The 27,418-nt window shown below is 38.2% G+C and overlaps 1 protein-coding gene across 1 annotated transcript in view; it reads right to left on the bottom strand.

The window, feature by feature from the left end:
- Positions 1 to 27,418, bottom strand: part of CSNK1G3 (casein kinase 1 gamma 3) — a 61,630-nt gene that overhangs the window by 18,231 nt on the left and 15,981 nt on the right. The window contains exons 4-9 of the mRNA XM_084278627.1: positions 17,521 to 17,669; positions 16,009 to 16,243; positions 6,551 to 6,636; positions 6,334 to 6,418; positions 1,330 to 1,478; positions 341 to 436 (exon numbers count right to left, since the gene is read on the bottom strand). Of these exons, the coding sequence (XP_084134753.1) occupies positions 341 to 436; positions 1,330 to 1,478; positions 6,334 to 6,418; positions 6,551 to 6,636; positions 16,009 to 16,243; positions 17,521 to 17,669 (800 nt within the window). The remainder of the gene's footprint in view (positions 1 to 340; positions 437 to 1,329; positions 1,479 to 6,333; positions 6,419 to 6,550; positions 6,637 to 16,008; positions 16,244 to 17,520; positions 17,670 to 27,418) is intronic.

Raw genomic sequence — 27,418 nt, 5'->3', positions numbered from 1 at the left:
AAAGTGAAAATGTTACACCAAACACATTAGAATACCAACATATGATACACTATGTTGGGGAAGAGACAGTAATTAAAAACAGAGAATCAAAAAAAAATAAATTTAAGTATCAGCAGAGAGAACGTTGACTACTGATGTAAGCTACATAATATCATAGCATCAAACAAAACGTTTTTAGGACATTTTAAAATCTACAGATGTAGAAATACATTAACAAGGAACTACTTGAAGAAAAAAAAATGGAGTCAATTGTATTTTAGAGTTCTAATAATAGTAAAAACAGCACAGATTATTAGACAAAAGACAAAGTAATGTTGATAATCTTACATGAGCAGTTTACCTGATTTTTGGACTGATGCATTTTGTCTCTGTGCTGATATGCTTCTCTGTTTGAAGTCATTGCAGGGTCTGCATGTACTGAACCCACTGGAGTAGGCTACAAATATAAATAATATGTAGCAACTGGTAAAAAAAATAAATTTCTAAGTCTTACCAAAAGTTACTGGTTTGTAGTAGAAATTCATCCTTAAAGCCAACAACTTTCTATAATACAAAATTATCAAATTAAAGCAAAAGCTTCACTAGATACTGATACCAAAAAGAAAAAAAAGGCAAACCAAGACCTACACAACTTCATGAGGTCGCAATTCTGAGTATTATCAGACATCCATTTTCTGAAAGACTTTAAGCCCGTATTTTCTGCAGTTAGCCTTTCAGACATTCTGATGAAAGTCTGGAGAAACGTTTAAAGACATTTTTAATGCTAAGCACTGGAAAAAAGTTCGAATAATAAAATATGGTCATTCTTAAGAGTGTCACATAAGGAACTTCAGGGTAAAATGTATAACCTGAAGTTGTTCAATTCACACAACTCCTTCCCTACTGATTAAAAAGAGGCATGAAAAAAATTTGAGATACTGGAAAATTTTTACCATTTTTATGTGACTATAAGAACAGTATTTTCTGTAATTCTACATGTACTGAGATGGAAACATGTTCTACATTACAACGCATATAAATTATAGATAATTTCTTCATAATGAACTGGTAAATATTTGCAGTAAACATCAGATGCAGTCAAAATCCTAAAATATTTCAATTCAAAACCAGTCTGAACTCCTACAACCTCATTTTGACAGGTGTTTAGAAAGAGGCTCACTATAAAACATCTCAAGCCAAAAATGCATCTGAAAACAAGTTTGTAATAGTAACTGTTCACAATTGTAATAGCAGCCATGAGATGTATATGCATTCCAAAACTCAAGAATATCACTGGCTTAAAACTGATCACACAAATCACCAGGTATTACTAAGTTTAACTGTACTCACCAACTGTTTGCCAATCCAGTCGTATTCATAATCAAACATATAGCCTTTCCGATCAAGCAAGTCTGTGAAGAGCTTTCTTAAGTAGTCATAGTCAGGCTTTTCAAAAAAATCTAGCCTTCTTACATAACGTAGATATGTAGCCATTTCCTCTACAAAAACAAGAAGAGCTATAGCTGTTTTAATGGCACTCAAACCCCAGCACTTACTTCACTTTAAAGCAACTTCTACTTGTCACCATAAAACCTGAACAGTTGTTCAACTTGGAATCTGTGAGTGCCCAGAGAAGTTACTTAAATTGTTACTTAAAATATACTGCTATATTGTAAACATACCATAGCAAGTGCACCGCACTAAAATTTCAACTTGGAATCTGTGAGTGCCCAGAGAAGTTACTTAAATTGTTACTTAAAATATACTGCTATATTGTAAACATACCATAGCAAGTGCACCGCACTAAAATTACCTTTGCATTACCTGCTGACACCATCCATTCAACCTTCCAATCCTGATGCACAATTTATCAAGAAAGTAGAGCAAGAAATGCCTCAACTTTTCCTCCCTGTTCCCACCCAAATTAACTGTATATTAAAAAGAGGCCTAAGGAAAGGTAAAGGTGGTGCTATATGAATGTACAGAATGGATTATGTCTTAAAAAACACCTGCCAATGAGATGTAATCTTCCTTGCTTTAAGAAAGGATTCATATATACATTCTGAAGTGGGTAAGTCCAACTGCTCTGATAAAAATTGGTATGGGCTCCGTTGAGCTATAACTGTAGTATGACTATGTAGCAGCACTTCAAGCACCATGTTATGTGGACGCATTGAGCAGAAGTGGCAAATATCCTCAACAGAAGTGTTGCAGAGATTACCTGAGCTCTTCTAGAATTACTTCCAATCACTGTCTAGTATCACTGCTTCAATAGCATGTCAGCATACAGATAAGGATACATTTGCATAGGTATTACATAGAAATTTTAAGATTCTCCCAGTTGTGGAGACAACCAGGGAGATTTTTGAAAGAGCCTGGACATGTAAAGATAAAAGTAAAGAGTTTTTCTAGTCATTAGAGGGCATGGAGTACAAAGTACTACATGCTAGCAGCCAGAACCTTCTAGTTAAATGTTCCAGCACACGCCTCCTGGCAGGCGAGTAGAGCATACGGAAGTCCCATTCTTGACAATGGGTATTTTCTCAGGAGCCCTTCATGGCTTACAGCTGTAAGGTACAAGCATCCTTCTGGATAGGAGACCACAAGAATCCAAGGCCTGAGAGAGAGGACCCATGACACACAAGCTTCAAATCTCATTGAGAATCTGTTGAGAATGTGACTGCATTTGTAGTAATCCTTCGGGAATCAGTGAAATGAGTAGCATGTGGAAATACAACTCTGAGAAAACCGGAGTTAGTGAGAAGAGACAAATACTAAGTTTTCACAAAAGACCAAGTCCTACAGGTCCTTCCACTCCAGAGGTATTACAAGAATTAAGCAATGGAAGAGTAAGAGAGCAACAACCTAGACATACTGAAACTTTGGTTTATTCAGACTGCATCCATCCCCACCTTGCTGTTATAGAAAGAAAAAAATACTCATTAAAAAACCCCAACACACTGACATGGTTTGAAGTAGATTACTGCAATGACTTCTCACAATCTGACATACACCAGCTGAAGCACTTGACCTGAGTCCCGGAACGAGTTCCAGATGGACAGAGCTCTTTAACTTGTTTAGGAACCTTTGTAGTTCATGAAAGAGTGGGAAACTATTCACCGACAACACTATTCTGAGAAAATCAGGGACTCACTTTCAAGCCAAAAAGTCTATTCACACAGTCCAAAGTACAAGAGATGGCACCTCTGTATGACCGGAAAGTCGTAAGACAAATAAGGTTAAATATAGATGCCACCACTACTCCCTGGTTCTATGTATGATCCTATGAAGAGTTATGCATTTCAGAAGCAGCACATTTTATAACCATATGCTCACCTTGACCCACACATCACATTCCAGTAAGTCTGGAGAAGCTGACATTTTGTGGTACATACAAGGTGCTGTAAGAACCCTAGCTTCTGACAGAGGATGGCTGAGAAGTGCAGAGGCAGTGCTAAAACTGAGCTATGCTAAGTTAAACCTTCAGAGACAGAAGGTAGAAAATGGGGAAGTGAATGTCTGAGAATGGCTTGACAACAAAGAAGTTGTGATGCAGCACCTGTTGGTCATATCAAGAATGCACCACAGGACACTGCTGCCAGGACATTACAATTTACTTATATCACATAGCATTAAGCACTATATTTTAGGTATGAGCAGATGGAAGAATTCCTGGGCACCTAAAGTTCAGCTCAGCAGACAAGTAAGACTCTCCAGCCATACTAGCCAGGGAGATCAGTGTTTGAAAGCTGTGAAATGTCGATATATTTTTAAGGACCTTTTTAACCATATTTCCCCAATATAAACCAGAATCCAAAGCATGCAAGGCATGCCTTCAGGGGTATGAAGGCTGGAACTGAGACATTTAATGCAGTTGAGTCTGTTGGAACTGGCTGACTCAAAAATTCAAATACCACCTTTACCATGCATTTGAAGCAGAAACTCCAGAGTTTAAATCCTTGCTCCTATTTTATATAATGCTTGTAAAAGCAGTAGTGTTGCACACTCAAAGACAGTACAATTCCACAGAACAGAGGATGAAAATGATGTTTCACATATGACACATAAGACCAAGGGATCTTTCACTGATACCTCAGAGTTCTCAGGCCTTGAGAACACAGTCAGTTAGCTCAGTCCGCAGGCTTACTGAAAAGATGGTGGATGTACTTCTCATTCTGTGTCTTAAGTGACAAGGGATGGGAAAAGGTAGAAAGTCCTTGAATATCTCACATGCAAAATCTTTCAAATACAGGAATATGTTTGGTACTAAAATGTACATAAGTACTATCAAAGAAGTTTACTTATTTTGTGTTCTCCAAGGTCAAATATCTTATCCCCATTCTATTTTCAGATCCAACCCTGTCAACAAGTACGTGCTCAACTAAATTTAGTGGAAACAGTCCACTAGATATATGTAGCTTCTCATGTGTCACCATTTCTAGGAACTGCACCATATTCACCCTGAATAAGGTATTTATTTTTTTAAAGGACTGTAGCAACTACATAGAAATCAACACGCAAGACATGCATGCATTATTGGATGCAGATTGGTGTTCCAGAACAGATTTTTTTTTCCTCACATGTAAACTTTTGTCAATTCATTAAACTTACGTTCAGACAGTTGCACTAAGTTCCGTAACAAAAGGAAATTGCACTTGATTGTTTTTTTTTTAATGCACAGAACAACATGAAATTAAAAAAGAAATTGACAATGGATTAATTTTTATCTTAGGGTTTAAAAGAACTTCAAAAGGCCACCTAGGACACCACCCTAATGTATGGCAAATCAGTTAACACCCTTGTCTATCTGGCTTGTTTTCACACAACTCCAGTGAAAACAACTCCACCGTCTCCATGGCAACAGCAGTCCTTTCATGCTCTTCACTCTATTTGAAACGCAGGAATTAAAGTCTAAATTTAAACTGGTTTGGGTTACATCCATTACTTTGTCCTAGCTGCTGTGGATGTACCAAACTGACTCCTTTCATGTTTGTAACAGCTGAAAGGTACAGGAGTACTATTTCCTCCATCATCTTGACTAAACCAATCTGCATTCCTCAGCCTTTGGTGGCATATAAGCACTACTACTTCTTTACGAGATACCCTTAAAATAGGATGCATTTTCCTGAATTACAGTCCCCAAAACTGAACATACTGCTTCAGCTGAGGTTTTACAGAAACGACTGGAAATGGCAATTCATGTGCCTTTCAGGCTACATCCTGTTGCTATAATTCAATTTACTATAGGTTTTCTCCAGGGGGTGTGTTTTTAAAAACATAGCAGCATGACACTGTTCACTTGCTTTTGCTCTGTGACCAAGTCATTACCTTTCCATACCAATAATTCTTAATTTGGATTTGTTCTTATTTTCATATACTACTTTGAATATGATTTATTGAACTGTACCTCATGTTTTTAAGTCTGTGTTTGTAATTTGTCAGGATCTTACCATTTCAACCCCAATACTGAGCCTACAGATTTCAAAAATAACATTTTCACGTTTCGCAAACGCTCTCAATTATACAAGGCACTCAAAAATACCCAACAGATCCAGCACAGATCTCTGTGGAATAGCATTTCATGTTTGAAATTTTACAGCAATGTATTTAACTACTTCAAATCGTTTTACACTCTTCTTCCCATAGCAGATTCCTCTTTATTACAGCATTAAGATTACTTCTAAGGATATTTAAAAAGAGCATCAATAGCAAAAGTAGTAAGATTTCATGATATAAAACATCTACCTCCTGTCAACAAGCCTGCTGTGGACAGGATTTCTTTTAATAAGAGGAAATAAATCGGTTTGTCATGTGTTATTCTCAGCAAACCGTTTTGCCTATCAATGACACTGATGCTTATTTTTATTTTGGTAAAATTGCATCTATGTCATGTGCGTGTTCCCTGTCACAATTCATCCAACCTTTGAAAAATATATTTGCTTCTTCAATTTTCCAATAGCTCATTTATTACACTTAAGGAGCACTGTAAGAGACACACAAAACTACCTGCAAGTTAAATTTTATTTCAAGCTGCTTATAATCCATCTTGTTTTTAAAAGTGAAATTATTTGAGCAGAAAAGTCTTGAAAATTTTTATGTGTGAATATAGAAGATCAATTTAAGAATATGCATAATTTTTTTTTAATATTTGCTATAGAAGAATCTATCTTTGAAAAATACTAGCATTAGCTTATTGCTGCTTCAAAGGATAATTCTTAATTCTATTGCTATATTACATAACACACATATTTGGAAGCATAATTTCATTTATTTTTAAAACCAAGTATTAAAAAAATTATCTGTACCAGTTCCATTTTCTAAATTAATACATGTTTTTATTACAGCAGACATTACCTGGGAAGTTTTCACACAATACTTCTATAGGGGTTGCTCGTTTTGTGTCTCCAATTTTCTGGTAACGTTCTTTTAATGTATCAGCCTATGATACAAGAACAAAACAAGCTCCTCAAGTTATACAGCTTGCAGACAACCTTTCAAAAAGAAAAAATATCATGGCAAGAAAAGCTGATGATCTGAAAATAGGATAGAGGAAGGTATCAAAAACCGCTACCTTTAAACCTTGCCATGGAAGGCTTCCTCTGAGAAAATACATAAACATGTGACCTAGAGCTTCCAAATCATCTCTTCTACTTTGCTCTGAAACAAAAGTCAAATATTAGAACATTCAATCTGTGGAATTTCACATTATATTTAAATTGTTAGTTTCCAAATTATGTAAAAATAATTGGCAGGTATGAAGTACATATACGGAATCAATCTGAGTATGTGGGGAGGCTTCTTGTGTATTATGGACTCCATTAAGAACACAACTCCAACATAAAAGCAGATGCAGACTGCAGGTGTATTCATCTCAATAGTATTTTAAATAAATTACCTTGCTATAAGAAATTGTTCTTTTTTAAAAATTTATTTTAATCCTTTACATATAAAATAGCATTTTAATTCTGATATTTTTTGATGCATTAGTTGTGAACTTAAAAGAATTCAAATATGCTTTAATTGAACTCGTTTCCCTGCTATAAAATAATGGAAACGATCATTTCTCAGAAGCCCCTATGGAATTTCTGAGTAAGCCAAAGGTGGGCTGAAGGCAGCTCAGTCTTACTATTTCATCAAAAAGCAGCATGGAGAGTCATGTATATACAGCTTGCTCTCAAGTCTAGCTAATTTAAAAGCTAAGTTACAGAAGACAATGTCTAGCATGGCTACAATTTTTCATCTATAGTAGAGCAGTGGCAGTCCTTCAAAAAGTATACTGAAAATAAAAGGAAAGTAAAAAGCAAAATGCAGTGCATTAAAAGTTCAAAGTTTTCAAAGTACATTCCATATTATTTTTATAGAAAATCTATTATTCTTAGAAAAACTGAATGAACAGAGAACAGTAAAAGTCTTTAAATGCCTAGTAAAAAGTAATTTTTTCCATTTTCACCTGACTTCTTTCAGTACTGCTGTTGAATCAACTGTTACACAGTGCATTGTAAGTTTTGTAATAACAGGTAGTATTTACTTCTAACATTGATTTCCTCCCTGACATAAGGCAGAAAATAGTATTGATATTGTTTCTATTCAGGATCTTCATAAAGATGATATTACTACACTTTGACAGCAAGAGAAATGGAGCAGAAAAGTAAATGAAAAACTGTTGATTAGATTTTGAACACAGGAAAGTTAACAATGCCAATCTGGCTGTGATCTGATTAACACAAAACATTCCCACAAATACAATGCATCTGAAAAAAAAGAATTCTTCATCTCCACATAAAAAGAAGAATTACTTACTACTCTATTTTCTACCCTTACCCTCTCATTTAACATTTAAACACTGAGTAAAGTACAGGCTTGAAAATTAACACGAAAATACAAAATAAAATGTATTGCATATCAAACCATGGGCTTCATCTAGTCCCTGGTTTCAGCACACATCTGTCAGCTGGGAAAAATAAAATCTAGCAGTGGACTAGCTGGAACACAAAAAGATTTCAAGCATCAGCGGGTGGAAGGGCTGCTGATGTACGCTGATCCTAGTGCATCACAATTTAATGAGATCGAGAGGATCCATTGCCTAAAAGGTAATGTGATCATAAGATGACAAACACAGTAAAGCTTTAGGATATACAGCCTCCTCTCTCTCAAGGAGGTCACCTGAAGCTAGCTAAATTAGTATGAAACTAATACTTGTTAAGTAGTTCATCAGCTATAGATAAATTAATAATCTTGATTCAAATGGGTTGATTTTAATGACTAAAACCTCATTCAGCAGGTTATCTCCAGCAATTCACTTTTTCTAGAGTATATGGTAACATAACTAACACAGGTCTAAGACAGAGATTCATCTTCAGTGAGCATCTATTATAAACACTGAATTGCTCCTCCAAAGAAAGTTTTACTGCCTGTTATAGAAATACAGAAACAGTAGGAAAAGACCACCTATTTGGATCAGAAAACACAGTACAACCTAGTGAGATGATTACATAGCTTGATACACAGACTCACTATTGCAGTGAAAGTAGATGGTAAGTGACAATCTACATATGCTGAACTGTCACTCTATGAAATTTACCAAAATACATTTGGAAGTTACCACCCAAGGCTTGTAGTCTTACTAAAAATGGTATGATTCCATATAGTAATATAATTTGAGGGAAAGAAGAGCATGCCTTCTTGAATAAAATCACACATCCTGAAATTAATGATTCTGGTTGATAAAAATTAATTCTATGCCAGTTTTATCATGTTATATTTTTGCCATAAGAATAATGTGGACTTTATAGAAAATATCCTATTTGCTGCTACAGCTTTAATTAAAGCAGCAAAGATTTATTTAGCTCAGTTTGTATTAAAGTGTTGTTTCACAGAATCAGGGGTTTGTAAGTTCATATGTTTATTTTATACAGAAAAGAAAAAGTTATTTATCTAGGCAGCTACAAGCTTGCCGCTCAAGTCCAGTGAGAATTCAGCAGGTAGAAGCAGACTATTGAACATTCTATGGAGGTCCTAAGTTTTCGTTCTGCATCACCAGCTCAGTGGCAAGCAAAAGTTGCCGGAACTCCTGGAAAGCCATCATCACAAAGCCCCGGCTGTACCTGCAGAATGTTTTGGGGATTTTTCCTTTGAGTTTCTGGAAAAAAATTCTCCACGATTTAGGCCAATAAAATTTTAGATCCAAATATTTATTGTTCTTGTAGTAAGAAACGCATTAAAATTGACCTGATGCAGAATTATTTTTTGCTGGTTTAGATGACAGAAACATCTAGGCCCTAGAACCTGATTTTGAATCTAGAATACATATATGACAGCTCTGATAACAAGAGTATAAATATAAGGGTAGTTTTTCCATTTGTTTGGTTTTGAGTTTTGGGTTTTTTTTTTAGGTGAGTACAGTTTAAGAGTTACTTCATTTGGCCTTTTAATTGGCATTAAAGAGCAGAGCTGTTTCATTCCCATAAGTGTCTCAGTAATTCTCTGTAAGATAACTAACCTCTGCCTCTTGAAGAATAAAGTGCTACCAAGAAAAGACCGATACAAACAAGAATATTTGTTGTTCCACAGAGAGCATTAGAGATACTGATATTATAGCAATTACAGCCTTATATTAACTACGTTTCCTGTACCCAAACAACTTAAAACAATTCAGCCTGCTGCTTTTCTGAATTTAGGGAAATCCCCAATTACTAATTTAGATTTCCAGCAAAACCAGAAAATTCTAGGACTTGTACAGACACAGATTTTTATCTTCCTTAGCTCATAGTGAGAATCTGCATTCCCTGGGATCCCTCCCTGACTTCCTGAAAATGAAGGGGACTGGAAAAGAAGCATGGAACAATTTTATCCCCAAGAAAGTTACTTTGTAGAAGCAAGGGCACCAGGTACATGCTGATAAAGGCTGCAAAACATCTGTATTTCCTTCAGTTCACTATCTGAATAAAGTCAGCTTATTTTTCACACAGACAAAATACCTTCTACTCCAGATACAAACTCCCAGCTTAGCACAAAACTACCAGAAACCCTTGATTAAATACATGCTTCTAAACAAATAATTGTTGAAGTACCTGGCCAAACAATGCTGAGTAACTATAAATCACCTTCTATATATACCTCAAAAGAGTAAACCTTGGTAATTTTGTGCATTAGATGCATGCAAACATTTCAAGTCTTTACAGTTATTACGTACTTGTTATGACAGTTTTAAACACTACGGATCCTAAAATGACTTCTGATCAAAGGACAACATATTTTCTTATTCATACTTAATAATGTAGAACAAGTTACCACTCGATAAATAATACTTGAAATTAACCTATAAGAGAATGTGAACCTGACCATCTCCCTCCCTTTTTACAGAAAACACAGTTTTTACAGGCTCAACTGACACCTTGTACAGTCAAGAAGCAGTAGTGCATGCATTAGTTTTGCTATATGACCATGCAAGTTGCTAGGAAAATTAGCTACAGACTAAAAATATTGTCCTAAACTATTCTACTCAGTATTTTCAGTGCTGTTTGCAGCATAAATTCCACTGTCTCTGCAGCCAAAGGGACAACGGAGTTTGAAGAGCTTCAGCATTCTGCATGTCCCACTGCACAAATTCAAAAAATACTACATTTTCAGAGGAATCACAGAAAATACAGAAAAAGTACCCAATGCATCAAGGAGAGGCCATGAAAGTAAGAACTCCATTTGTACTGTTCAGTACTTGTTAAGACCTCAGAGATCACAGAATCACAGAACATAAGGAGTTGGAAGGGACCTTGAAAGACCATCTAGTCCAACCCCCCTGCCAGAGCAGGATCACCCAGGAACACATCCAGGCAGGATTTGAATGTCTCCAGAGGAGACTCCACAACCTCTCTGGGCAGCCTGTCCCAGTGCTCCATCACCCTCATAGTGAAAATGTCCCTCCTTACATTCACATGGAACTTCCTATGCTCCAGCATGCACCTGCTGGCCCTTGTCCTATCGCTGCCCATCACTGAGAAGAGCCTGGCTCTGTCCTGACTCTCACCCTTTACATATTTATAAACATTAATAAGGTCACCCCTTAGTCTCCTCCAACCTAAAGAGGCCCAGCTCCCTCAGCCTTTCCTCATAAGGAAGGTGTTCCACACCCTTAATGATCCTTGTGGTCCTGCACTGGACTCTGTCAAGGAGTTCTCTGTCCTTCTTGAACTGAGGGGCCCAGAACTGGACACAATATTCCAGGTGCGGTCTCAACAGGGCAGAGCAGAGGGAGAGAAGGACCTCTCTTGACCTACTGACCTCACCTCTTCTAATACACACCAGGATGCCATTAGCCTTCTTAGCCATGAGGGCACATTAGCTGGCTCATGGTCATCCTGTTGTCCACCAGGAGCTCCAGGACCATCTCACCTATGCTGCTCTCCTACAGGCCGGTCCCCAAACTATGCTGGTACCTGGGGTTGTTCTTCCCTAGATGCAAGACCCTAAACTTGCCCTTGTTGAATCTCATTAAATTTCTCCTTGCCCAACTCTCCAGCCTGTCTAAATCTTGCTGAATGACAGCACAGCCTTCTTGTGTGTCTGCCACCCCTCCCAGTTTTGTGTCGTCAGCAAACCTGTACTCTATTCCCTTGTCCAGGTCATTAATAAATATACTGAATAGTACAGGTCCCAATACTGACCCCTGAGGGACTCCACTAGATACAGGCCTCCAGCTGTCCCATTCATCAAAATTTGCTGGCTTCTTCCCTTCAACCAGTTCACAATCAACCTCACTACACTGCCTTCCAGACCACACTTCCTCAGTTTAGCCAGAAGGATGCTGTGGGAGATGGTGTCAAATGCTTTACTGAAATAAAGGTAAACTACATCTACTGCCTTACCATCATCTATTCACCTGGTAATGTCTTCATAAAAGGCTATTAGATTAGTCAAACTTAACTTTCCCTTGGTAAAACCATGTTGACTGCTCCTAACAATGCTCTTATCCTTGATGTGCCTATAGACAGCATCAAGGGTAAGTCTTTCCATCACCTTTCCAGAGATGGAAGTAAGTGACTGGCCTGTAGTTACCCGGACACTCCTTCTTGCCCTTTTTGAAGACTGGAGTGACATTTTCTTTCCTCCAGTCCTTAGACACCTCTCCTGTTTCCTAGGATTTAGCAAAGATGATGGACAGTGGCCTAGAAATTACTTCCGCCAGCACCCTCATCAGGACCTATGGATTTATGGATGTTCAGATAATTTAATTCATCCTCATCACCCAAGGCAGACTCCTCATTTATCCTGACTTCCTCTGGGGTTTCAACCATCTGGGGCTCTTGCAAACAGTCTCCAGCAGTGTAGACAGAGGCAAAGAAGGCATTCAGCAACTCCACCTTCTTACTATCCTCAGTCACCAGGGCACCCACCTCATTCAAAAAAGGGCCTACATTGCCTCTAGCGTTAGTTTTGTCTCCAATGTATTTGAAGAAGCCCTTTCTGTTGTCCTTGACCTGCCTTGCAAGGTTTAATTCCAAAGAGGCCTTAGCTTTCCTAGTTTCCACCCTATATGCCCTGACAAGAGTCAGCTGTCATGACAATTAGTTCCCTGTCACCGAAGAAATGCCTGCAAAATAATCAGGTCACATAGAATCTCTGCTCTGCGTTTGAACTGTGGTATTACATGAGGTTGTGCTCCTTTGCATGGTTTAGCAAGATTTCAGAAAGATGTTCTGAACTTTATCTAAATTAAAGAATTATTTATATATTTGAGAATCTCCTGTGAGAAGGAGACAAATTAAAGTGAGAAAAGCTACTGACAGAAGTATTCACTTTGCCACAGCTACCTTTGCCAAACGAGTCAGTATACACCTACCCAGTCTTCTGCATGGTTTTTCATCAGGCTGAGGGGTTCAGAACTACCCACGTACACACACAAGTTAAATTCAGCAGAACTTTCTTACATATTAAACAAATTACCTATAGACAAAAATGAACTTGTCCAACCAGAGATTAATAGTCTACCTAGGAGGTGGAAAAGTCTCCCTTCAAGGAGAACGGCTAATTTACCATGTTCCTGTGTTAATTTCAGATACGTAATCCCCTCAAAATTCAGTTATGTTCTTCAAGTAACTACCAGTTTTATATTTTTGACTTTTTTCTTACATGATATGGGGAAGAAGGGGTGAGGGGTGTTCTCCTAGTTACAAAGGAATGAAAAAGCTTCTTTGATTTTTAAAATTGTCTGTCTCACCTTTAAACTGACACCAACTTGCTTTACATCATGTGTGAAAAATAAAGTTAATACTTCCTTTATTTGAGGAACTTGAAGGTCTAGAAGTTATTTTTTAAGAATGTCAAATCTTGCTATCAAGTATTAAAAAGTATTCTCAGTGTAAAATAGTCATCATACTACCACGTTTTAATCCAAAAACCTACACTAAACTGCTACACAATTTCTTATAAAATTTACTTTCATTAGTTTATTAAAAACGTTTAAATTCTTGAATTTTGTCACTGTATTTTACTTGGAGAGAATGAACTATTTAGAACTAGTACTAATGCCTAATCTCTATAAAGATATGAACTACAAACACAGTAATTTGCATTTTTAACCCTCTAGATTGCTTTGCTAACTATGCAGAAGTGTGCATCAGTATATCTTTCAAAAGGAATTACTATTTATACTGTTTTATATTTTTGCTTTAAAAAAATCTTGCTCCTCACTGAAGAGGTAAGTAGAAAAGTATAAGAAGGTACTGACATTTACACTACATACACTTACATTTGCCATGGAATGCACTAAACAGCAATTGTATATATTTCCTACATTTTCATAGAAAAGGCATGTCTGAAGCCAATTTGCTAGTCATGAAAGTCAGACGGGTCTTTCATCCTGATTGATTTTGAGACTGAGGCAGGAACAAAGAGAAAAGCAGAAACAGCCAGAAGAGCCTCATATTGACTTAGTAACACATTTTTTCCTATAAATGAGGCTAACTTACTTCGTTTTTAAAAAGGGTATAAAGGATGAACACAGACAACTAATTAGAAACATTTAAAGGAAATCTATTATGTCTTTATTATTTAAAACATATTAAAGAAGGTCAGCAGTATCTTGATGTATCAAGAACAGTGTGGCTGAGCAGAACTAGGGAAGTGATTGTGCCCTGTACTCAGCACTGGTGAGGCTGCACTTCAAGTACTCTGTTCAGTTTTGGGTCTCTCACTACAAGAAGGACACAGAGGTACTGGAGAATGTCCAGAGAAGGGCAACAAAGCCAGTAAAGGGTATAGAGTACAAGACTTATGAGGAGCAGCTGAAGTAACTGGGGTTGCTTAGCCTGGAGAAGACAAGGCTGAGGGGAGACCTTATTGCTCTCTACAGCTGCCTGAAAGGAGACTCTAAGTTAGGTGCTATCTCTTCTCCCAGGTAACCTGCAACAGGACAAGAGGAGCTGGCCTCAAGCTGTGACAGAGGAAGTTTAGATTGGTTATTAGGAAAAACTTCCTGACTGCAAGAGTGATCATGCATTGTAACAGACTGCTCAGGGTGGTGGTGGATTCACCAACCCTGGAGGTGTTCAAAAAACACGTAGACAGAGCACTCCAGGACATGATTTAGTTGACATGGTGGTATCAGACAGACAGTTGGACTCTATGACCTTAGAGGTCTTTTCCAACCTTAAAGTTTCTATGATTCTATGAAATTAAATGACATCTGAGATGCTGGGGCACATCCAAGGAAAAGCAATGAAGGGCCTAGAGAGCAAGTCCTGTGAGGAGCAGCTGACGGAACGGGGGTAGTTTAGCTTTGAGAAAAGGAGGTTGAAGGCAGACCTTATCACTCACCACAACTACAGGAAAGGAGGTTGTAGCTAGGTGGATGTCAGTCTCTTCTCTCAAGTAACAAGTGGTAGGACAAGAAGAAACAGACTGCTGTTGTACCGGAGTGTGGGGGGGTGGGGGATGGGGAAAGGCGAGTAAATTGGATATTGGGAAAAATTTCTTTACCAAAAAAGATTATCAAGGCTGGAACAGGCTCCAGAGGGAACTGGTTGAGTCACCATCCCTGGAGGTATTCAAAAGATGGGTTTAATGGTGGATTTGGCAGTATTAGGTTTACCTTTGTTCTCAATTATCTTAAAGGTCTTTTCCAACCTAAATCATTTTATGATTCTGTAAGTTAACAGCATTTCATCAGCTACTGCTGCTAACCACAAGCTACTATGGCCTGATTTTACTGATAAAATACCTTATTACTATCTGCAAAATTTTAATGGTTTTTTATTTGCCATATTAACAAGAAGCACCTTTGAATCATAAGTATTGTGCAACAGTTTTAATGATCAATTCAAAGAGCAACCTAATTAGTGATTACTATGCAATGATATACAACTGGTTTGCAGAACTCAGAAGATGTCAAACCTGGTTGGTTTCACTAGAAAACTGCTACATAACTGAAATAAACAAAGATGACTTTGAAAGCTCATGCACCTTTCTGCAGCTAAATTTATTAATTCAGTAAGAACATCTTACATCTCCTACATACTGTCTTCTTCAGCTTACATTTACAACACTAGCACAACTACTCTGACACAGCCACATTAACAGTAAAAACATTTTTGAAAAAAAAAATCAAGAAATGAACATCAAATATAAGCTACTTTTATTCCAGTACACAATGCATTTCAAAGGGATTAAAAAACTGACAAGTAGCACTGCAAACCTGTGCTTTTGCAATCTATTATCTTTGATAACTTTCATAAGCATATCTACTTCCCACTCAATCCACCATGGTATACTTCTAATGTGAAGATGTCGTGATACAAAGATACCTTTCTTCTATGGATATCTAACAAAGGTAAAAATTACTTAACAAGACATGGCCATTATGATTAGAGACCCAGAGAACCTTACTCCCATAAATGGTATTTCTATGAGAAACTATAATTTCTCACACTACACAAAGTTTGCAGTTCTGAGAAGATTTATAACTTGAACACAAAATTATTTCAGACGTATGACAGCTCTTGAATTCTTGTTCCTGTGCTTAGAAGACACACATACCTTTTCCTAAATGTGTATTTATACTCATGTATCTGGCTGTTCCTGTAAGGCTCTTGTGTTCTCGATACGGTATGTGTTTCTTTGTTTCCGGATCTATGTACTCTTTTGCCAACCCAAAATCTATAATATGAATGATTTGCTGGGTTTTGTTTCCAGGTCGTCCTATTAAGAAGTTCTCAGGTTTTACGTCTCTGTATATCAAGTTCTTTGAATGGACATATTCCATACGAGAAATCTTAAATAAAAGGAAAAAAACAACAGAAAGTTTAGTTTAAGCTACAGGTTGCCACATTAAATTGTGGTAGAAGCTAAATAACTTACATTGATTTTATATTTAGAGGAGATCACCCTTCCTGCTGACTTAAAACAAACAAGCTATTACTCTTACATGGGCATCTCCCAGTTAAAAAGTCAATGAAAATTGCATGCATGTCCTAAGCAGATACACCACATAATGCAATGGAAACTTTCACACTTCACATTAGACATGAATCAGTATACAACAGAAGTTATCTTCTTTAAGAACAGCTGGCACCAAGTGTGTTTTGTGCCCATTAAAACTTTAACCAGAAATGTTACCTAGCAATGATCAAAAACCTTTCAGGTATATCTATTATATGTTAAAGGTACAAACAACAGAAGCACTGAAAATTCACTATTATGCCTACAATCTCCATTCTAGCTGGATCATTTTCTATCAAAATGTATATATTCAGAAAGGAGCAGTAAGTATTAAATAAAGATGATCTTAGGATCCGTGAGGAGCTGAGCATTTTGAAACAAACTGTCATTTTGGCTGTAAGCAAGCTAAGTAAGTCTACATCTATAGCTGCAGGCCTGTTATCCAATTACAGCCATGTTTAAATAGCTATTTTTACCTTTCGTAGGAAAAAATATCTCTACCCATTTAGGGAAGTGCAGGTTCAATATCATTAATATTTTAGAAGGACTTATTAAAACACACTGTATCAGGGTAAACATTCAAAGCCTTATTTCTATTTCTTTCCATTTCTACCCACCCTCAGGTGTGAACCAAATCAGGAAATCGTCAAATAAGGGAAAAATTCTTCACTTAATAACTTCATGCTATTGTACTATTTCTGAAAGGGCTTGGGGGATTTTTTTATTTGCTTTCTTTCATTTTGAGAATGTCCAGGAAAAATGTATGAGTCCCACTTGTATGAGTCCAATTGCTTTTGTGGATTACTTTTATTCCATGAAAGTTTTCTTTTTAATTGAGTATGTCAAACTAAATTTCATTATTTCAGTTTGTCATTAGAAGAACTCAGAAGACACAGTGAAACTACATTCACCCAGTTATTCCCAAAAACCTCGAACAATGTAATGTGACATAAGACAGTCTTCCTGCTAAAACTGTATCACAGCATCTTTAGAAGCCACCAATTTAAAACACAGGAAATGAAAATCTCTTAAGTGAAAAAAGCATTTAATCCATTAAAGGCTGACTTAGTTATTCTAATGAACACTCAAATTAATGTCTATTCTACTTACCAACTGTATGGCTATCATAAGAACGGTTTTAAGAGAAAATGTCCTACCACACAAGTCAAATAAATCTTCCAGACTAGGTCCAAGTAGTTCTAGCACCATAGCATTATATTTGCCACATGGGCCAAAATAGTAAACCTGAGGTATTCCATCTGTAAAACGAAGGTACAAAGTAATTAAATGGGGTTAAATAAGATTAATGAACACAGCAATAGAATTCCTATCCAATATCAAGTTGCTTTTAGGTTAAAAATACAGTTTTTAACAGAAAAGAAAAAATAAAACCTCAGAAAAGTTACAGGTAAAAGCTACAATACATGTACTGAATGTGGTACCAGTTTCATTAAGTATTTTGTGAATAATACATTTTTGACCTGTGAAAGATTCCAGGCTGAGCAAGCCCAACTCTCTCAGACAGTTCAGATATAATTAAAAATTCAAGAGATATTAATGAATCTTCAAGCTTAATTAGACACTATGATAAGTTTTCAATATATCATGAAAATAAAAATATCATAGATGACAAATTGTTACAGTCACCACCTATTAGCATTTTTTTTTCCAAATACAGAGCTTCCATTTATTTTTAAATATGCATAATCAAAACCATATCTACCTATTTAGCTTGCATAATCATACTCACTTCAGAAAGACTTTACAAGAGTAGCTTATCGCTGCTTATGAAGGAGCACAGACCACACTGCACACTACATCAGAACATGGTAAACAACAGTGGCTTTAATTCTACAAAGATCATCTCTAATTATCAGATGATGGATCAGAAAAGATATCCTACACATAAGGGGATATTGCAACACTAGAATTCAAGGCCTCTGCCTTCAATTTCTATTACGGTGAAATCACATGTGGGAAGGTGGATGCATCTGCAGCAGCAAATTAATTTTCCACCAGACGAACAGAAACCTAAGTAAAAAAAATCAAAACCAAAAACCACAAGCCATATATATGAGCATACAAAGAAAAGCACTCAGAACTTGGAAGAAAGAGCACCTCTTGTAATAGCCGAGACAATCTGAGAATCTCTGTTCCTATATTTGCACTTTTAAGGACATTAACTCCAAAACATTCTCAAGAGAAGTTCCTTTCTATTAAAACTACATCTGTTCTGTGTCTCTTTATAACATTTCGAAATGTTAAACACACTTCAAAAATACAGAAGCCAGAAGACTTTTGAGCTTTGTCTAGGTTTACAGAACTTATCTGCATGAATGCATGCTAGTAAGAGAGGAAACATTTGTAGAAAGGTATTCGTGAGTGATGATGTCTGATTCGTAGGCAGTTGCCAATTTCAGAAGTTTGTTTATAGGAGATGTCTAAAACATCCTTTAGCATTTTATTTTACCACAAGCTATCATGAAAGCACTACAGCAACTCTTGTTAAGTATACAGACAGGGCAGGGAGTTAGTGTTTCAGCTGTGATCAATTTAATTTTATTTAACATAGCAAGAATAATACTTATTCTACCTACCTTATTTATCTTCTGGTTAGACAAAACTCCAGAATGGTGTCTAACACATTAAGTTCCTTACTTTGGCAAGGCAAACATGGAATGAGATGTCTAAATTACCCTGTGTTTGTATACAGTTTTGATATTAACAAAGTACTAGAAGTTTGGGGTTTGTTTTTTAATCAAAATAGTCTTACTGCTTTTGTTTAAAAACAATAACCTAACATCATTTCGTTATCTGCATTACTCATGTCTTGAGATCTTTAGAAAAGTCAGAAAGTAACATGCTACTAATAGAGAGAATCTGGGTAAGCCCACCCCACAATAAGGATATAAAGGCAAGTTCTTTTATATAAATCATTCAGAAAACTAGGGTAAGCTGGGAAAACAAAGAAACTTTCATTTATAGGAAATTAAGATTTCACCTTTTTTCCTGACAGGATATTTCAATACATGCTACCATTTAAGAGCATATATTTTATTTTCATTTAGAGTTAGGCCAGCTTCAACCATTGAAGACTGTTGGTGTAAGAAGTTTAGAAGGAAATACTGGGAACTTTTAAGTCACATCCCAACCTTCTGTCTGTGAAATTAATCAGTGTTCCTAGGTGTCTTGCTCAATAATAACTTTGATTACTATTCAAGCCTTTCTGCTAGCTTGATGGATCTTCTGCCTCATTCTCAAAAATCCTTTCTAAAAGACACCACCCCATTGATTAGGTGCAGAATTGCTTGTCACACTGATGTTACTATGAGGTTATAAGCCAAATAAATAGAATCACATACTCTCCTTAAATTACCTTAACACTAAAATATCTAATTCCTTTATAGGTTTACAATTTTGAATAGAGTATCTTTATTTCCAGGCATAAATCACATTTGATTATCCCCAGATAGTTACATTGACAAATAAAACACTTACATCTTAATAGACGTAGTTTACAAAAGTCACTGTCCCGGTTCTGGTAAGGCCAGAGGTCACCTCCCCAAGCAGCATGTACAGACGAGCTGAGTTAGCCTGGGGTGGTTTCCACACCACCTGACATCACTCCTCCATAAAAGGGGCTGGTTGGGGAGGGGCACTCCTGGGGGCCTCCAGGGCAGTTTGAATGTGGCCAGGGCATCCAGTCAGTCCTCACCTTGGGTAGTGTTTGGTGTTACCACTGTATGTGCACTTTGTCCCAGGTTTTTGTTCTTGTGGTACCTGTCAGTAAACTGTCCTTATCCTAACAGAGACTCTGTCTGTTTCTCCTCTGGGAGTGAGCAAGTGGCATGTGGTGCTCGGCCACTGCTTGGGGCTGAACCACCAGAGTCATCTACAGTGCTTTATGTGACTGCCCAGTCATAAAACTGTGCATCCCTTTTAAGCCAGTATGACTTTCAATCCCATTTTACTTATGGCAAAAGTCAAGAAACCCTTGACTTGGAAATTCACTACTTGCATACTGTTTGCACTGCAGTTTCTTTATCTACAACAGTTAATTAACCACCTAAAACATTGGTCCTCTACACCAGTGGTCTCAAAATATAGTCCACATAACCAAGCAGTACGCAAGATTATTCACTGGTGTGCTGGGAAAAAAGTATGAGGAAAAATATTTATTTTTTAGATCTAAAAATAAGAAACTAAGCTTTGCTATTAAATGTATGGCTTGACACTGGAGCCTTCTGTTAGATGGCTGTCACACGTGGTACACAGAGTAGAGAGATATCCTGACCAAAAAGTGGGAACAGACAGATGATGACAGTAGTGTACTCGATTGTTTGCTCAATTTTGACTTATTCAAGGTCATGTGTGCAGAGTTAAGTGAAGACTACCACACTGTGTTAATCAGAACAAGAAAATGGCCTTCTGTATAAACCACCAAGCTGTGAAAACATCGTGCATCATCAAAATAACAACTATTATCAAAATATCATAAAAATAGTCATCAAAAAAATAAAGGGCATACGTCCTTTAATTAGTATTTTTTCCACAACTATGAACACTGCAATCTTTTACTGTAAGTCATGACTTATACTATGTTTTATATTCAGAGAGTAGTAAAGTAAACCAAGTTTTTCTCCTGTTCCCAGTTTCTTAACACCAAGCAATGATTTACTGAATAAAACCACCTCTGTCAACTGTCAAAACTGGTTTATCACTCAAATGCTTTAGTCCACCATGTTTAGGTACATGATGTCCAGAAAGTTCTTAAGGCTGACATCTCTATCTTACTCTATAACTATGAAAAGATAAAAACATTAGAAGAAAACATTATCTGGAGATTTTAACTTTATCTGTCAAACATCTTTAAAATAAAGAAAATTCAGTAAAAGTTATTTCTAGTTCATGACTATTATCCACGTTGGCTGTTCTTTTTCAAGAACTTCTACATCAACCCTGATTTAAGCCTGAGGCTACATGCTGTTCACTGCAATCATCTAATACAACATACAGAAAGACTAGCATGAACGTAAGTCTGTGTTAAAGCAAAAATTCCACCTACTTGCTTTAGCACAGATACCACATTGTAGCCTCAAAAAAGACAAAATCAAAAAAAAAAATCCCTTGATAAACAAGCAGCAGAGACTGTCAAAGAACTATGTAACACACAGGTCAATGTCAACACCACTTTTACGTACTTAAACTTGTGGTCCCTATCTACCGCTGGCTTAATTTTTAGCCATATCTGAGCAAAATATCTCTATAAAATACAAAATAAATTTGTAAAGCTATTAAGCACATAAGATGCTTCTCAATTTCCTGTTAAGAATTTCTTCTACTCCAGTCAAGAAACACACCTACAGATGTGATCTGTGTTCTGTCTTACTGCCAGATTAAGTCAGACTCATAAATCCCAGTAAAATACACAAGATTGCACTCACAGAACAAGCCATTCTGTAGTTCAGCTTCCTACACTGCACTAACTCTTATTTATATCTTTAATTTCCATACGTGGCACTAATTAGACAAAAGCAATATAACCTGAGTAGATCAAAGGTTTGCAGTAACAGCCATCTCCCATGACACATTATTACTGTTACTCTGTCAAGGATACAATTTAACAACCCACCACAAACACAAGTATTCCCTACAAAGGCTATGAACTTGGCCCAAATCTTCTTAAAGAGACTAAAAAATTCAGGATAATGCCACATGTGGCTTTTGACTTGAACCAAAGTAGCACACACAAAAGGTCAAGCAACATCAGGAAATGTAGCACTTTTTGGCTACTGAAACCATCATCAACTCCGCTACTTAATAGGGGCTATCTCACGGGCTATGCTGTTTGAAGGAATGGGAGCCTGTGAGAGCTGGCCAGCATTTAAACAGCACTTCTTCCAAGCACAGGAACGATGCATCCCTTTGAGCAAGAAGTTGGGAAAGAGAGGCAGAAGACCTGTGTGGATGAGCACGGAGCTAATGAGTGAACTCAAAGGGAAGCAGATCTATGAATTGTGGAGAAAGGGTCTGAGCACCTGGGGAGAATACTGGAATGTGCTCAGGGCCTGTAGGGATGCAACTAGGAAGGCTAAAGCCCACTTGGAATTGAAACTGGCAAGGGACATAAAGGATAATAAGAAGGGGGGTTTTAGATATGTGACTATAAAAAGGATGAACAGGAATAATGTGGGTCCCTTGCTGAATGAGGCGGGTGTCCTGGTAACGGGGGATGCTGAGAAGGTGGAGATACTGAATGCTGCCTTTGCTTCGGTCTTCACTTCAAAGGCCCCCCGGTACCCACAGATACTGGATGAAAGTAGGAGTGTTTGGGAAATGAAGAATTTCCCTCTGGTTGAGGTAGGGGAGGTCCAGGAGCGGCTCAAAGGGATTAGTGCACACAAATCCATGGGCCCAGATGGGTTACATCCACGTGTGCTGAGGGAGCTGGAGGAGGTGATTGCTGAGCCACTCTCTATCATCTTCAACAGGTCTTGGAGGACAGGAGAAGTGCCTGAAGACTGGAGGATAGCCAATGTCACTCCAGTCTGTAAAAGGGGCAAGAAGGAGGAACCTAGTAACTATAGGCCAGTCCGCCTCACCTCTGTCCCCGTAAAGGTAATGGAACAGCTTGTTCTGGATGCCATCTCCAAGTAACTGGAAGAGAAGAAGGTCATGAGGAGTAGTCAGCATGGATTCACCAAGGGGAAATTGTGCTCAACCAATCTCATTGCCTTCTATGATCTCATCTCCGGCTGGGTAGATGGAGGGAGAGCAGTGGATGTCATCTACCTTGACTTCAGCAGGGCCTTTGATACTGTCTCCCATGACATCCTGATAGCAAAGCTGAGAGAGCATGGGATAGATGAGTGGACAGTGAGCTGGGTGGAGAATTGGCTGTCGGACTGAGCCCAGAGGGTTGTGATTCAAGGAGCAGAATCTGACTGGAGGCCTATGACTAGCAGTGTTCCCCAGGGCTCGGTGTTGGGTCCAGTCCTGTTTAATATCTTCACTGACAATCTTGATGAGGGAATAGCATCCACCCTCTCAGCAAGTACACTGATGATACAAAGCTGGGAGGAGTGGCTGACAGGCAGGAACACTGTGCTGCCATCTAGAGAGACCTGGACAGGCTGGAGAGCTGGGCAGGGAGAAACCAGATGAGGTTCAACAAAAGCCAAGTGTAGAGTTTTGCACCTGGGAATGAACAACCGTTTCTATCAGTACAGGCTGGGGGATGACCTGCTGGAGAAGAGCTCAGTGGAGAAGGACCTGGGGGTACTGGTTGATGACAGGTTGACTAGGAGCCAGCAGTGTGCCTGGGTGGATAAGAGAGCCAATGGGATCCTGGGGTACATCCGGAGGAGTGTGGCCAGCAGGTCGAAGAAGGTGATCCTCCTCCTCTACTCTGCCCTGGTCAGGCCCCACCTGGAGTATTGTGTCCAGTTCTGGGCTCCTTGGTATGAAAAGGACAGGGATCTCCTGAAGATGGTCCAGAGAAGGGCCACAAAGATGATTAGGGGCCTGGAACATCTCCCCTATGAGGACAGGCCGAGTAAGTTGGGACTCTTCAGCCTTGAGAAGAGAAGACTAAGGGGGGACCTAATTAACGTTTATAATTATCTAAAGCAGGGGATGCAGGGGGAATCAGCCAGCCCCTTTTCAGTGGTCTGTGGAGACAGGACAAGGGGCAATGGCTGCAAGTTGGAGCACAGGAAGTTCCGCACCAACATGTGGAAGAACTTTTTCCCAGTGAGGATGACAGAGCACTGGGACAGGCTGCCCAGGGAGGTGGTGGAGTCTCCCTCTCTGGAGATATTCAAGACCCGTTTGGACGCCTATCTGAGTGATATGTCCTAGGGAGCCTGCTTTGGCAGGGGGGTTGGACCCGATGATCTCTTGAGGTCCCTTCCAACCCCTACAATTCTATGATTCTATGATTCTATGATCATCCAAGCACTTTAAAACGTGTAGACACTATTTAAACAGTATGACTTCAGCACTGCTAAAATGCCACACTGGAGGCAGGTACCACAACACTTCTCTTTCTTATTTACAAACATCAGGAACAGTAACAGTAAGATTTTTCCATTAAAATAGATCTAATACAGCTATGTAGATTACAAAAAATTTCTTAGACATACATTTTCATTACAACAAATACCTATTTATTTAACACTTTGTGAGTGGTGCAGAAGGATGGGAAGTCCAATGTGTACCTCAAGGGGATCTGATTTTGGGTGAGAATAGCTAATAAATTAGAAAATGTATAATGTTAATTGCTAAATAACGCTGCCATTGTACATTAGCATTGCTACAATTGCTGTATCTGTATCAATGGTGTTACAGTGAGAATCACCCAAATTAATGAAAAATCAGTGGATGAGGAAACTAGAACTGGTCTCAGCAACTGGTGTCCAGCAACTTCCTTGAAGTCAGCATCTTCCACCTGCAGACTGCAAGCAGGGATTGCACCAGATACACCAGCCATGAGCTCCAAATATAGCATGAAACAATCCAATGGCACAGACATCGCTCCTGCCCTGAGAGACTGTCATGGCAGATGAAGCCCAAAGTTATGGTCTAAGTGAACTCAGACATTTAGAGGCCCACAGACCAAGACAATGATATCAGTGTGGGGGGGTGTGTGGGTGTGTGTATACATATCTATATCTATCTATCTATATATATATCACAAAGGCAGGGAAAATGGTGGTGATTAATTGGGAAATGTCAGATCTGTTCATGATGTAGATGGTATAGAATAAGGGGCGGATACTGTCCTGGGTTTGGCTAAGATAGGGTTAATTTTCGCCAGAAGCTGGAAGGAGACACAGCCACTACAAGTGAGCCAAACTAGTTAGCCAGTGTTATATTTGATAGCATATGACATCATACTTGGCATGAAAGGGAACTAGTGGGGAGGGGCAGTGCAGCTCCAGGACATGCAGCTCAGGTATGGTCTGTCTTTGTGATGGGTCTCAAGCGTTCACCCTGTCATACAGTTTTTGTTGTGAAACTGCATTGTGTATCACCAGGTGTATAATCTGTTTTAAGAGCTGTTGTTGTTGTTCTTACTGGTGTTCCAGTACACTGTTCTTATCCCAACCCACAAGATTTGCCTTTGTCTTCCCATTTCCCTCCCCATCCTGTTGGAGAGGGGGTAGTGGTGAGCATGCTCGGCTGCCTGCTGACACTACTGGAAAGAAAATTAAGAATCTCTCAGACAAAACCAGGACAATTTTTTTATAAGTCATAAACTCATTAGACAAGAAAAAGGCTATTATAATTAAGTAGAATTGTAGTAGATGAGTAATGGCTAAAGATAAGAAAATACCAAGCAATCATACAATTTCAAAATGCTATTGCTTTGTAATGGTTTTGTCCCAGCTGGCAGCCAAGCAGCATACATGTGCTCACTCCAATCCCATTTTGGGAAGGGGAACAAAATTGCAAGAATAAAAGTGAGAAAACTTGTGAACCGAGATGGTTCAGTAAGTAAAGCAAAAGCCACACGCACACAGAAGCAAAGCAAGGAATTCATTCCCCACTGCCCATGGACAGGCAGCTGCTCATCCATCTCTAGCAAAGCAGGGCTCTATCACACCTAATGGTGATTTGGGAGGGCAAATGCCATCACTCCAAACATTTCCCCTGCCATCTTCCTTCTTCCTGTACAGTTTTGTACACTGAGCATGACATGACATTTTATGGAATATCCCTGTGGTCACAGGTGTTCCAGCTATGTCCTCTCCCAGGTCCTTGTGCACCCCCATCCACTCACTGATGGAGTGGTGTGGGAAGCACTAAGATGCCCTCTTAAAACATGTCAGAAGGCAAAGTAATATATTGTCGAATACCATATTCTTTATTTGTGTGTATTACTGAAAAATAAAATGGGATTTCACATGGGGTAGAGGTATCCTATCCCTTAAACTTCATGTTATTTCATACTAAGCTTGAGTCTGTAGCACAGGCTGTGAAATTAACAGTTCTTATTTGTGAAAAGTAAAGAGTTGTTTAAAGGAAATAATAGTGCTGCTTACAAAAAACTGGGAGACACAGTAGCATTCCTTTTTCACCAGTTGCTTCTGAAACCATCTTTTTAGTAGCCATTTACTATAAGTACACATGTATGCATATACGAGGGGAACAAGTGGAAAGGCTATTTAGTACCACAAAATGAAAAGTAAGCAGTCCACAGAGGTATAAAGAGAAGGTTTGTGTAACAAAAACAGCTAAAGGAAAGACAACATCATTATTAAGAAAGCCTGTGAATGTAGATTTTTAGAAACTAAAAGGAGAGAGAGAACTGGAACTGCTAGTACACTAATTACTTACCAGTGATGTCTCCTATCTGCTCACAATTACTATATTTCAATTTTTTTCCAGCAGTGACAACTACTTTTACATCTCCTATGATGGTCATCTTCTGCTACTTGCACAATGAAGACAGACTTCCTTCAATTTACTCTGACAAAAGTACAACTACTGCACATAAAACAAACATCTACATGGCTAGAGCTGGCATAGGCTTTTCAGTATCTCCTATATAGGAAGAATTAGCTGCTTCCTGAATTTACTGCTAGGTACATGAACTTCCTACCGCTAGGCTTTCCAACTGTTCATGGGAACATTTCTTAGATCTACAGACTAAAAATCTTGTAAAAGGTCAGTAAAACCAATTATCTCAGTTTACATGAGGACAGAAATCATATAATGCTGCAACTTTTTTTCTAGAATAATCTTGGGCTGCCTAACTTCTTGGGCTTGAGGTCCCAGCTCCTGCAAAGATGGGAAAAGGGAGAGTGCTGAAGAAAGACAAGGAATCAGCAATTTTTTTTTAACTTAATTTTAAGAAGGAAGCATGAATATTACTCTCTTCATGATGTGTCTTTCCCAATGTCATGGTTTAACCCAGGAGGCAGCTAAAGCAACCACACAGCCATTTCCTCTCTTACCCTGTTGCAATGGGATGGGGAAGAAAAATCAGGAAAAAAATGGCTCA

The sequence above is a fragment of the Gallinula chloropus genome (assembly GCF_964237585.1).
Source record: "Gallinula chloropus genome assembly, chromosome: Z".
Classification (NCBI taxonomy): Eukaryota; Metazoa; Chordata; class Aves; order Gruiformes; family Rallidae; genus Gallinula; species Gallinula chloropus.
The sequence above is the reverse complement of the archived record's forward strand: the minus strand, read 5'-3'. Positions and strand labels throughout refer to the sequence as shown.